Here is a 14,915-nt window from a genome sequence, read left to right on the forward strand (position 1 = left end):
TGAATCTTGATGGGCCAAATGGCTAAATACCATGTAGGTATTTTGTTTTTGAACAGTTTATGTTTAGGCCAAACTCTCTTCCCACTGTGCCGATGGCATTTAAAAGGTGTTGTAATCCATTCATATCTGATTGTATTTATCAGAATTCCATTAACTTTCACACCCCATTCCAAATTTTGCAGCGCTTCCTTAAATATTATATCTGAATATAAATTGAATAACAGTGGGGACAGTATACAACCCTGTCTGACACCTCTTTGTATTTTGCATAATTCTGTTGATTTTCTATTGATGCAAGCTGTCGCTGTTTGACGCCAGTATAATTTTTCTATGATTCGTACATCTTGACTATCAACTCCTTTATCCTTTAATATTTTAATTAATTTGTGATGTTGGACTCGATCAAAGGCCTTCTCATAGTCAATAAATACAGCAAAGACGTCTTTCCTTTGATCTCGGCATTTCTGCAATGCTACATTTAGTGCAAAGAGTGTGTCCCGGGTTCCCAGTCCATTTCTGAAGCCAAATTGTGTTTCATCCTGGTCTTCTTCACATTTATCTGTGATTCTACTGTGGATGATACGTAGAAAGATTTTAAAAGTGTGGCTCATAAGGCTTATCATTCTATAATCGCTACAGTTTTTCGGACGTTGTTTTTTTGATAGGGTTATGAATTCGGACTAACTAACCTTCTCAAATGGACACTTTAACCCGGGAACATTCGCGCTCACTTCTTTCACGTCAACAGTCGTGCGTTAGATTTTATCTAACAATACGAATAGAAATTCGAATTTACAATAAATTTTTATTTTATATTATTTTTATTTACTTGTTATGTTAGAAATATTATTTCTAACAATTATTAATGCTAATTGGTTCTCATCAAAGCCCTAAATTACAAAAAAAGAAGAAAAAATAATTAAAAAAAAATAAACCTACGCATTACTACACCCTTCCTCAAGGCACTACGAGTGAAAAATTATGTTGCAAAATTTTTCATCGATTTATCACGAAAAAGGGTAAAATGTTAGATTTTCTTTAACGGCGCGACTGCTCTCGGGTTAAGCTAACTGTCCACTTGAGATAAAATATCGAGATTAGTCATTAGTCTTAAGGTGATGTCAATTTGAGATGACTTGCCGTCTCTAGATTGGCATCGGAGACTCGCTGGTGACTTTAGTCTCGAGACCAAGACAATTCCGTGTCGACTAGAGAGTCAACACACAGGCCGCTGTGTGACTTAACTGCTGTGTCTGTATGATATCTCATAAAGTAATATCTCGTTCTTATAGTTCCTATACCAATTTTTTGAGTAATTAGTACATTGATTTCCTTTATTACTCCTAAGGTTGCTTCATTCTGTTTTACACTAAAATATTTTTCTGTAGCTAGAATTTTATTGTTTATCTAACACAATACACCTGTAGCTGGATGTTATGGTGTCGGAAGATTGTTTTAAATTTGCGTAAAGTGTAATTTTTCTATTATTCCGTTTATTAACTAATTAAACAGAAAAATTAACGTACATTTTATTTGTTAAGGGAATAATACATTCATTGTAAGCACTTAATACTAAATTTATTGAAATAATTTATAGGTCCAGTTGTAAATATATGGGAAACATATTCGCAAAACGGTGTAGAAAAATAGTAGCTCCAACATTTTTTGAAACCAATATAGCCTAGAACAAAGTGTAATTAGTAAATTTTTTAATAAATATGAAATTATTATATTATAAATAATCATTTCGTTCAATCAAGTCAATGGATAGCACAAAAAATAAAAGGCCCCCAGTCCCCAGCACTTCCCAAAGTTTTGATCACGGCAGCGATCAAACAACTGACGGAAGAGGGGGTGCCAAGAATCCCTGGGTAGGAACCGGCTGCATCTAAACATTCCGTATATGTATTTGGAACCTAGGAATTTTCTATTGGTTCGTTGCAGCACGCGGTCATATTTTAACCAAGAGGCGGTGACGTTCCAAACGTATATAGGGAATGTTATTCGGTGCCAAATTCATATACGGAATGTTAAAAATATTCGTACACCGAAAAAGATAGGTTTTTATTAGAGTCTGTTAAAAGCAGATTAATTTTAAAATATTTGTTACTGTATTATTAGATAAAAATAAAACAATTATAGTATTTGGAATGTTATTTGGTGCGAAATTCATATACGGTATGTTAAAAATATTCGTAGAACAAAAAGACGATTTTTATTAAAACCAATTAAAATAAGACTGGCTTTTAATAGTATATTATGCAACGAGCATTTAATGATGGTCATTATGAAGCGAGCATAAGGGATACGAAACGAGCTACCTAGCGGCGAGTTTCGTATAGAGTACGAGCTTCATAATGATAATTAAATGCAAGTTGTATACACGATCTTTTCTATGATCGTTGACAAAAAAATATATTCAAATTTATTAATTTTGTAACGCAAACAAATTAAGTAGTTTGTCAGTCTTACAGTTTGTTTACATATTGAGAACTGTCAAAGAGTATGTATTTGATTCGCCATTGGTTACTCCGCGTGTGCCACCTTTATCGCGAATGTCATATCGCGATTCTATTGGTTAAAAATCTGTATCCTAATTAAAATCTGTATCATAATGAAGTTCATTATGATACAGGTAGTGACATCATAATTGATATATTATAGTATGAGAATAGAAAAATTATTGTTAATATATTATTAAAGATCAACAAGGAAAAAGGTTATCCTGTAGTTGGCTGTATACCATATAATACAAAAAAAAACGAATACAGTCCTTTATAAAAAGTCTATATTTAAAATCCCTAAAAAGGGCTACATCACAGAACTAGTTTTCGATTGGTTGACCAATCATCGTCACTGCTTTCCTAAAATGAATATAACCTGATAAAATGATGCAAAGGTTTTAAAATTTTGACTACGTTTAAAAAAAGTTGTAGGTTTTACTCACGTGACCTTACCATTACCATTACATATATTACATAATTACAAATATTTTGGTGGTTAGCATGTAAGATCACGTGCGTATAACGTACAACTTTTTTTAACCCTAGTCAAAATTTTAAAACCTTTGCACCATTTTATAAGGTTATATTCATTTTAGGAAAGCACTGATGACGATTGGTCAACCAATCGAAAACTAGTTCTGTGATGTAGCCCTTTTTAGGGATTGTAAATATAGACCTTTTATAAAGGACTTTATTCGATTTTTTTTGTATTATATGGTATATACAGCCAACTACAGGAAAACCTTTTTCCTTATGGATCTTTAATATTACATTAACAATAATTTTTCTATTCTCATACTAAATATATCAATTATGTCACTATAGTATTTTTACTACAAAAGCGATATTACGTAGGTCAAAATTTTTGAAACGTAAAAAATTTTTCTCTTACGTAAAAAATTTTGACCTACGTAATATCGCTTTTGTAGTAAAAATACTATACCTGTATCATAATGAACTTCATTATGATACAGATTTTCAATAAGATACAGATTTTTAACCAATAGAATCGCGATATGACATTCGCGATAAAGGTGGCACATGCGCAGTAACCAATGGCGAGTCAAATATATACGCTTTGACAGTTCTCAATATGTACACAGACAAACTGTCAGACTGACAAACTACTTAATTTGTTTGCGTTACAAAATTAATAAATTTGAATATATTTTTTTTTGTGAACGATCATAGAAAAAATCGTGTATATACAACTTGCATTTAATTATCATTATAAAGCTCGTACTCTATTCGAGACTCGCCGCTAGGCGGCTCGTTTCGTATCCCTTATACTCGCTTCATAATGACCATCATTAAATGCTCCTTGCATAATATACTATTAAAAACCAGTCTCATTTTAACTGGCTTTAATAAAAATCGTCTTTTTGTTCTACGAATATTTAACATACCATATATGAATTTCGCACCAAATAACATTACAAATACTATAATTGTTTTATTTTTGTTTCATTAAACAGTAACAAGTATTTTAAAATCAATCTCCTTTTAAGAGACTCTAATAAAAACTTATCTTTTTCGGTGTACGAATATTTAACATTCCGTATATGAATTTGGCACCGAATAACATTCCGTATATGCGTTTGGAACCTCGCCGCCTATTGGTTAAAATATGACCGCGTGCTGCAACGAATCAATAGAAAACTGCTAGGTTCCAAATACATATACAGAATGTTTAGATGCGACCCGGCTGCCACAAGATGACAATTTGGCTATGCTCTTACAATATTCGAACACTGTCGGACGACAATAGATTCCCAGAAATAGGAAATGAACTAAAGGATATAAAATGGGATATGCTGGGTATATGCGAAACCAGAAGGAGAAGTGATGAGTATATACTCATCACTGATATACTGGAGTGGGATTCTTGGTAAAACAAAGCCTCATACAGTGTATCGAAGAATTCAAGCCCATATCAGACAAAGTAGAATTAGAAAATAGATTATCATCAGAATTAATAAAAGAAACACTCTGAAAGTGATCCATGTATACGCTCCAACCAAAAGCCAGGATGAAGAAGAAGTAGAAATATTTTATGATGAAATAAGAACAGCTATAGAAACAAATAAAGCAAATTACGAAATACTATTAGGAGATTTTAATGCTAAATTGGGCAAAAAAGAAGAAGATTATGAACATTTAATTGGCAATTATGGCTATGGGAAAAGAAACAATAGAGGAGAAATGCTTCTAAATTTCATGAATGAACATAAATAATATGTACTCAATGAACTCCTTTTTCAATAAAAAACCAAGCAGAAAATGGACATGGATGAGCCCCGATAAAAAGACAAAGAATGAAATAGATTATATCTTAACGAAAAATAGAAACCTAGTAAAAGACGTATCGGTATTAAAGTTTGACCTAGGAAGCAACCATAGAGTAATAAGAACAAAACTAGTAATAAACAAAAAACTAGAAAGAAAAAGAATACATGAAAAAATATACAAATGGACATCTGAAGAAATAAAAAATAGTGAATTTAATAAAAAGATAATGCATGCATTAAATCAAGTTAACAGCCAGCAGATAAACTCCAATGATGTTGATGATTTGAATAACCTTATAACCGAAACAGTGAACAAAAGCATTCTGCAACTGAAAAAACCAAAAACAACACACAATGAATTAGACAAAGAAATATTACAACAAATAGAAAAAAGGAAGATCTTAAATAAATCTAACAAAAAAGAAACCGAAGAATATAGAGGACTTAATAGGAAGATTAGAAAAGGAATCAAAAAACACAAAAGAAAAGAAGAATAAAAATTAATAACAACTATTGAAAAAAATAAGAGTAGGAAATGCCTCAGACCGACACTAGGACGACGTCAGATAATATCAATAATGGGAAAAAACTAAAATGAAATCACAACTAGAGATAACATACTGAAACGAATAGAAGAATTTTACACGGAACTCTACAGAACACATCAACAAGACAATGAAATGAGACCAGCACGGAAATTAATAAAAAATGTTGGATCGGAAATAATGCCAAAAGTAACAATTTCAGAGGTAACTAAATTACAGTAAAATGTAACCTAAACTACAGCATTATGGAAAACATGAAGAGAAATAAAGCTGCAGGAGAAGATAGGATTACCACAGATATAATATTAGAAGGAGGTAACGAACTCATTGCAATTGTAACTAAGCTTATAGACAGTTGTTTACACCAGGGCAAAGTCCCTAATAGCTGGAACAACTCTAAATTAATCTTATTACACAAGAAAGGTGATAATAGAAAGTTGGAAAACTACAGGCCCATCAGTCTACTAAAATAACAGTCTACAGTACATAAAAACAGTCTACCTGTTTAAAATACTCACCAAAGTCATAACTACCCGACTAAACAAGGAAATTAGATGAATACCAACCATATGAATAGGCAGATTTTAGAAAAAGCTATTCAACTTCCGATCACATGTTAACCACAAAAATATTAATAGAAAAATGTAACGAATACAAGTTTCCAGTTTTTATAGCATATGTGTACTACCAAAAAGCTTTCGACACTATAGAACACACGGCCGTAATAAACGCAATGCAAAATTATAGAATAGACAGCAGATATATTAACTTAATAAAAGAAACTATGAACCAAGCTACAGCTACATACTACCTAAATGAAAATGAATACACGAACCCTGTACCATTAAACAGGGAAGTCAAACAGGGAGACACTCTACCACCCAAACTGTTCACCTTAGTTTTGGAGGACGTGTTTAAACATCTAAATTGGAAATATAAGGGAATAAACATCAATGGCCGCTACCTCAGTAATCTACGATTTGCGGATGACATAATCCTGATAGCTTTTGACCTACAAGAACTGCAAACCATGTTTTCAGAACTACACACAGAATCTTCTAAAATAGGACTGAAAATGAATTTAAACAAAACAAAAGCCATGCACTCCGAAGAAACCGTGACGATAATAAACGACAAAGTTATGGAAAAAGTTGAAGAATATATATATACTTAGGACAAAAAATAATACTAAATCGGGAAATTCAAACGAAAGAAATAAAAAGAAGAAGAAAGTTAGCATGGGCAGCATTCGGCAAACTGAACTATATACTCAGAAACCAGCAAATTCAATTATATCTTAGATCTAAAGTTTTTGATGCATGCATTATTCTGATATTAACATATGGGGCACAAACATGGACAATCACAAAAAAGAATATGAACATACTCAGAGTCACTCAACACGCGATGGAAAGAGCAATGCTTGGCATATCACTTAAGGACAGGAAAACAAACGCATGGATAAGACATAAAACAAAAGTCACCGATGTGGTATAAAAATCATTACAATTGAAATGGGATTACGCTGGACATGTAGCTAGGAGAGATCTAAACAAATGGCACAGAACAATTCTAACCTGGAGACCATACCAACACAAAAGACCCAGAGGCAGACCTCCTATGAGATGGACAGATGATCTGAAACGAACTGCCGGGAAAAAATGGCTACAAGTAGCGTACAACAAAAAACAATGGAAAAGAAGACTTGAAGAGGCTTATGTTCAGATGTGGACGTGAATGGCTAGACGAAGAAAAAGAAGAAGAATCATTTCGTTGTAAAACGAAACAAGAGCCATCTTATATTTCAGTTTGTTCAGAGAATATCAAAAGCACTCTAATCGGGTTCAAACCTTATTAGGTTATCATCAGAGAGTGCATATTTCATTATCTCTGAACAAACTAAAATTCGGGCTGCCAGTATCGATTCACAACGTAATAACATGATGATATGAATGTTACGGCGACATTTGCTAAAAAAGCGAAATTTTTGCTTTAACAAAATTATCAAATAATATTAAAAACAAAAGTTTATTGCGATTAATTCCAACGAATTGTTGGAACAAAGGAGGTTGAGGGAGATCTAAGAGTTGCATCTCACTTCTTGCCTGTCCACCGCTGTAAAAGTCCAACGAAAAATGGTCCCGCATACTCAGATAGGAGTAAAACTAATATAAATCAATAATCATTTCGTTGTAAAACGAAACAAGAGCCGTCTTATATTTAAGTTTGTTCAGAGAGCATCAAAAGCACTTGATGTACTCTCTTGATGCTTTCTGAACAAACTGAAATATAAGACTGCTCTTGTTTCGTTCTAAAACGACATTATTATTTATTTATATTAAAATAAGAAAATCTACGGTTTCGTTTTGATTTAGATCTGTCTCCCTCCATCCTCCGATAGTACCTACTATTTCTAGGTCTACCTGTTGTCAAGGAGGCTCTGATGAAGACAAATTACACCAACACGACCGTAGTTTCTCGATATAAATTAAAACTATTTATATCGCAGTATGGTTAGAACGCCCTCTAACGGGAAATAAGTGAAATGAATTTCGACTCGATTCAAGTCCTCTGTTTAACCCAGGTATGACAATACCAAAAGGCACCGTAAGGAAAATATTCCAATTTACAGTTCAGATAACCTGTATGAAAAGAGTCTGTGTACTCTAATAGAGAGTATGGCATTAGTAAAATAAGAAAATCTACGGTTTCGTTTTGATTTAAATCTGTCTCCCTCCATCCTCTATTTCTAGGTCTACCTGTTGTTGTTTATTATGTGTTGTTATTTATATTAGTTTTACGCCTATCTGAGTATGCGGGAAAAATTTTCGTTGGAAATTTACCGCGTTGGACAGGCGAGAAGTGAGATGCCACCCTTAGATCTCTTACAGCGACTTCTTTGCTATAGCAATTTGTTGGTATGCAAATTATAGAAACCACGAACGTGTTACCAGAAAATTACAGCAAAGCTTTCGCTAGAAATATGAAATTTTTTATGAAATAATCATCTTACCTTTTTAATTTCTTTCTAGCTTCTACTAAACTTGTCGGTTTGTCTTTTAAGATGTACTGTCGAACTCCTAGGTGGAAACATTGGACATATTCCTCCCAGGTAAAACCATTTTCTGACTTAAAGTTGGTCTCAAAATTTGCACCATCTGTTGCACCATTTACAACCTTGGTTAAACTCTTCATTGTGGAGACTTGGAAGTTCCATTCATTGGTAGAGAAAAAACTGCCTGCTAACAAGGCGTCGTAGAATTTTGTACTTATTTTTAGCATCCTAAAACAGCGAAAGAAAAAGAAACACGGTTAAAACGTATCATGGATGAAGGTAGAATTTTAAAAATTAAGAGATTGTTACAAAGAGGAAATATTCAATGCAGAAAGTCTTATGAGCGCTAGGTGATAAAGTCTGTACCAAGTGCGTATATAACCGTGCTATTAATAAAATAATTTTTGTTGCTACTTCTTATTCTTCTTTTTCTTCGGCTTTTTCCCATTATGAGTTCCCCGTTTTCGTCCTCCACAGCACTCCTATTCTCCCAGTGATCTTTTCTGAGGTGTCTATCTATTATAACATTTCCTATATAAGTTTTCCATCTCATAGAAGGTCTTTCTCTCCGTCATATACCCGGCGTGTCCCAGTTCAATATTCTTTTCGGCCACCAGTGCTCTGGCATTTTTGTTGCGTATTCGTTAAAAAAGGAAGTCATCATCATCATTGGCTCGACAACCCCTGTTTCGAACAAGATAACTTTTACTTTAGATTAACTTCTTTATCTTGTTCTACTCATTAACTTGCCAGGTTTCGAAGTAAGAATCAATCAAATTAGGTTAGCTGCAACTAATTAATGGAAACTCAGTCAAATTTCGTTCTTTTTCCAAATTTTCCAACGTTTTATTACTTTTTCTACTGACAGTGACAATAGGGAACTTGCACATTTCTTTATTACATAATAATGTTCAGTTTTGTATAAAAATGAGATTTCCAAAATTTCACGCTTCAAAAACTCATAATAACTTAGAAGTACAAATTTAAAGTCTTATTTATCTTAAAATAGTTCAAACGACCCGTGACGTCACAGAGTTTGACTATGTGGTTCAGTTTATGGTTATATTTACGTATATTCTTCTTCCTCTTCTTTAGTTTATTGGCCTTCACCTACTTGGGCATTTAGCCAGATCGTCGCCGGGGAATAAAGGAAAAATATTTATATTCTAATGACATTTATCGTATGTCATTGTAATAAAATATACCAGTTTGTTGAGATTGCAGTTTGATACAGTTTTTGAAGGAAAGGAAAGAAGGTTTACTATTGAAAATAAAACCATTTTGTGAAAGTACAAATTTTCTATGAATAGTTCAAACGATCAAAAACATTTGTAACGTCACATAGCTGTATTTTCTACTGACGTTTATAATGTCTAATTTAAAATTGTATACACAATTGGTGTAGAATGTAAACATACAACCCTCTGACGTCACGACGCGTTTTGGGGTGGCTGGTATAAGTTGAATTTTTAGTCGTCTTTAGGGGCCAAACGAAAGACAAACAAAACTTTTTTATTTTTGATACAGGTTCTAAATTATGTTCTGTTGTGATTTATACCATTTTTTTCGAATTTAAAATTTTATGCAAGTTCCCTATTATCAATTTTTATATCAATAGCTTAATAGGAGAGACATAAAATACTAACTTTGTTTACAAATTAGATAGCGACTGAAAAAACTACCTAACTTGATATCTGCACTAACTAATTTTCTAATTACTTTTAGACCAAAGAAATGGTTTAAACATACTGAAACATTCTCCCTCTCTAAGATTAATTAATCTTAAAGAAATTTACAACCAAGTAAAATGAATCACAAATAACAACCAAATGAATGCAAAATAATAACACTAATGAAATTTAAATAATTATTTTAATTTTCAATCTTCTTGATTAATTTTCATCCAAACTGGGTGGAAGCTTGTCTTAATCTGGAACTCTATCGCACTTTCTTAGTCTTCCTTCCACGACCATGACTCCGTTTTCATTCAAAAATGGAATAAATTGATAAAAATTACTTTTAGTGGAGACGGTTCCTTTCTGGAAACTGTTTTATTTCTTCTGCAAAACAATCCAGTTGAACTTGTTTCACCCAAAGTAGCTGAGCTAGTTTCACATCAACAAGGCTCATATTATCTTCTCCAACTTTTTGAATCTTAAATCGAAAAGATCTGATGAAGCTTGCTGTTTTCACAATCATTTTAGTCCACGTTGAATATTTCTTGACATCCGGAATAGGCATTTTCCGTAACGGCTTCCTCTAGTGAATGAAATTGATTATTGCCCGTTTCTCAAGTAGACTATCATCAGTGGTTGGTAATGTCGAAATCCTTGGCCATTTATTTTCCTCCAATTGTAAAAAACTGCTTCCATTGAGCCAACGACAAGAAGTTGACATCTTTGTTGAGCCTCTTAATCATCATCGGCAACATTTTCCTCCGTGTTGATTCAATTCCACTGATCCAACGTAGCGTAGTCCAGAATAAGGTTTACTCGATTGGTTACATATTAGCTGATTCCTCCCGTTCGTGAAGTCAACCAACACATTACAGTTCTTGAATCAATCCACAGAAAAGAGCTTGCAAAGTTAAGTTCTTGTCCAAAAGCTTTTTCCACATACGCCTTTAACTTGGCTCCTTCAACAGCAGCATCGAGTTCCAATCTTGGTATTGGCATTCCTTTGGCTCTTGCTACTTTTCCTTTTCCTGAGATGATTGAAACACTCAAGCTCCCTTACGCATTATCTCGTACGTAAGCCACAACTGCAAACGCTTCTTCGCTAGCATCACAAAAGCAACAGATGTGAAGTTGGAGTTCTCGATTACAATTCATTTCACGATACAAAAGCGTCTGGGCTGGTCGATCTTCTTTTCTCAGTGCAACTTGGTGAAACATCTGCTTGTTGTCTTCAGAAATAACAAATCGATGTCTTCGCAATCTCATCAGAACAGCAGCAAGTTGTCGTAGCAGATCGAGTCCAGTGTAAACGAAATCATTAAATGACTTTCCTTTACTTCTTGCAGCTGCATCAAACAAAAGTCTTGACTTTTTATTCGGGTGAAAGGCAAGGACATGAGGCAGGTACCATCGCTTGTCTTCTATTTCGTTTGATTCTGGTAGATCCTTAACTTGTGGTATCTCTTCCACTTCAGTTTGTATGTTCACTTAATTTGAATCATTGGTTTCGATAACTTCACCATCATCATCAGATCTTAAATGCTGGTCTTCAGCGATTGATTGTCGAATGACTTCAGCTTTTTTCTTTTTAAGCTCTTCAAGATTGTTAAGCCTTTCTTCTTGAATTAAACTTAAAGATTGAAGGCCTTGTACTTTTAGCTGAAGGTGCCTCAATGTCTCAATGTCTCATCTACACTCAGGTCTTCTGGAGAGATTTATTTCAGGGTTGAAAAGTCCTCAGAGCATTGTTCAACCTTTTCTTCTTCTTCTATTATCTTAATTTTCAATTCAGCAATATTTTCCTTTGTCTCGGAAAGTTTGACTCTTGAGGTATTCTTTTTCAAGGTCGATTTTGGACTGGTTACTCCTTGTTGAGTATACTGATGAAGCTCATGACACTGAGCTTCGGCTTAAATTGACTATTGGTTGTCTTACTGTTACTGAAGCTGGGGCATCTCTTGCTGGCATTGTTTTAGACAGTAGTTTACCTTCGAACTTAAAATGACTGTTTCCTTCCTTTGGAGAGCAGCTAACCTCTTCTTAATTACTTCGAGTCCCGGGTTTCGGTACCAAACTGTTTCGAACAAGATAACTTTTACTTTAGACTGATTTCTTTATCTTCTTCTACTCCTTAATTTGCCAGGTTGCGAAGTAAAAAACCAATCAAATTAGGTTAGCTGCAACTAATTAATGGAAACTCAGTAAAATTTCGTTCTTTTTTAAAATTTTCCAACGTTTTATTACTTTTTCTACTGACACTGACAATTATCAATTTTTATATCAATAGCTTAATAGGAAATCCTACCAGGGTCAGAAATTTTTCATTTATTATAAATTAATAAGTGAAAAATAGTTTCTGTCCTTGTGGGATCGGTACTCATCGGAGGGACCGCAGACGTTCGGATACAATTAGCGTCTGTTTGCAAAGACAATGACGTCGACTTTGCAAAGTAACAAGACACTTACTCAACACACACACTACACATTACTCCCCTGACTTAGTGATAAGTTATACAATTACGTGGCTAAAGGTTCTAGTTCTAAACCAAAGCCAGAATCAGAGGAAAAAAAAAGCTTAATAGGAGAGGCTTAAAATACTAACTTTGTTTACAAATTAGATAGCGACTGAAAAAACTACCTAACTTGACATCTGCACTAACTAATTTTCTAATTACTATTAGTCCAAAGAAATGGTTTAAACATACTGAAACAACCCCTTTTTGAGCCTTGGTCTATTCCAGGATCATTCTCTATTCTATTCTGTTTCATACTGTTTATCCAATTTTTTATTTTTAAAATTGTTATCTTTTTCTATTTGTTCGAAGTGTCTCAGCTTCGGTCTTCCTCTTGTTCCTTTTACTACTGGCAGTTATTTGCTTACTCTCCATTCTTTCCACACGTCCAATCCAATAGCTGTCCTATTTTAATTAATGTTACCATATCCGAATCCTGGTATATTTGGTGTAATTCAAAGTTGTATCTGCTTTGCCAGATTTCATTTTCTTTTGTTTGTTTCAAAGGTAACTAATAATATTTCCTAACTTTTGTGTTCATGTGAGGCTTTTGGACCTATGTCCAGATTTTTGAACCACATCACACTTCGACTTCAATAGTGCCATAACCCTAAAATACTGAAAAATCTGTTTTGTGGCCTAACACGTTTCTTTAGGCGTTACCTTTATTGTGTATTGTGGAATAATGTCATATAATTTAGTTATCTTAGAATGTGCCTATGTCGTTATTATCATTTTCGGTTTTGGCACTCTCAGCATTTAGTATGATAAGATTGATCCAAAAGATGGCATAACCCAGACATCCAAAGTGAAAGTTCTCCTCCAACACAAATTTCTATATGGTCCACATAATGTTCAGAAAAAGTGACACTATTTTGAGCATCGGGTTTGGTGGGGAGGGGGGGAGGGGAGAAATCGGTAAATTCGTAGTTTTTTGCGTTTTTCGTCAATATTTCTAAAACTATGCGGTTTAGCATGAACAACCCTCTATACAAAAATGTTTTACATTAAATTTGAAATAAAAAAGATCCAATGCATAATCCTTCTAAAATGAATGGTTCCAATGTTACAGAGGTAGTATAATATAATTGGTCCAAAAAGGCATAACCCAGACATCAAAAATAAAAGTTTTCCTTTAACACCAAATTGTTCTATATGGTCCACATATGGTTCAGTAAAAAGTTACACCATTTTGAGCGTCCGGTTTGGGGGGAGATAAGGGAGAAGTCGGTAAATTAGTAGTTTTTTTTAAGTTTTTCGTCAATATTTCTAAAACTATGCTTTAGCGTAAACAATATTCTATAAAAAAATGTTCTACATAAAATTTAAAACAAAAAAGGTCCTATACATAATTGTTATAAAATCAACGGTTCCAGAGTTACGGAGGGTGAAATGTGGAGGTTTTCGATACTTTTTATATTTATTGGGCAATTGATGATGATTTTGGGTGGTGAGGTTGACGTTTCTTCAAGGGCTTATCACTACCATACCATCGGCCACTGAAATAGCAAATTTGATTTATAAAACCCAATCCTGTTAAAGAAAATCAGTAGGAAATTGCCAAAAAAATATAAAAAGTACCGAAAACCTCCACTTTTCACCCTCCGTAACTCTGGAACCGTTGATTTTATAACAATTATGTATAGGACCTTTTTTGTTTTAAATTTTATGTAGAACATTGTTTTATAGAAAATTGTTTACGCTAAAGCATAGTTTTAGAAATATTGACCAAACATTTAAAAAAACTACTAATTTACGACTTCTCCCCCATCTCCCCCCCAAACCGGACGCTCAAAATGGTGTAACTTTTTACTGAACAATATGTGGACCATAATATAGAACAATTTGGTGTTGCAGGAAAACTTTTACTTTGGATGTTTAGGTTAGGCCTTTTTTTTCACCAATTATACTATACTACCTCCGTAACTTTGAAACCATTCATTTTAGAAGGATTATGCATAGGACCTTTTTTATTTTAAATTTAATGTAGAACATTTTTGTATAGAAGGTTGTTTATGCTAAATCGTATAGTTTTAGAAATATTTACGAAAAACTTAAAAAAACTACGAATTTACCGATTTCTCCCCCTCTCCAGCCCAAACCCGACGCTCAAAATGGTGTGACTTTTTTCTGAACATTATGTGGACCATATAGAACAATTTGGTGTTGGAGGATAACTTTCACTTTGGATGTCTGGGTTTGGGTCTAGTTATACCATACTAATTAGCAAGCGTGCCACAAGACAGTTTACGGTATGCTGTGTAGTCCAGGAACCGAAGCTTTTCACCTCACAATTTTTACAGAATGGATCGATTTGCTTGAAAATTTAAGAAT

The 14,915-nt window shown here is 33.7% G+C and overlaps 1 protein-coding gene across 2 annotated transcripts in view; it reads right to left on the reverse strand.

Annotated features, from left to right (window-relative positions):
• Positions 1-1,517: 1,517 nt before the first annotated feature.
• Positions 1,518-14,915, reverse strand: part of LOC126881492 (putative fatty acyl-CoA reductase CG5065) — a 62,261-nt gene continuing 48,863 nt past the window's right edge. For both annotated transcript variants that reach the window (XM_050645777.1, XM_050645778.1), the window contains exons 9-10: positions 8,351-8,620; positions 1,518-1,681 (exon numbers count right to left, since the gene is read on the reverse strand). In XM_050645777.1, the coding sequence (XP_050501734.1) occupies positions 1,579-1,681; positions 8,351-8,620 (373 nt within the window). In that variant the 3' untranslated portion in view covers positions 1,518-1,578. The remainder of the gene's footprint in view (positions 1,682-8,350; positions 8,621-14,915) is intronic.

This window comes from Diabrotica virgifera, chromosome 3 (genome assembly GCF_917563875.1).
Source record: "Diabrotica virgifera virgifera chromosome 3, PGI_DIABVI_V3a".
NCBI classification, from domain to species: domain Eukaryota; kingdom Metazoa; phylum Arthropoda; class Insecta; order Coleoptera; family Chrysomelidae; genus Diabrotica; species Diabrotica virgifera.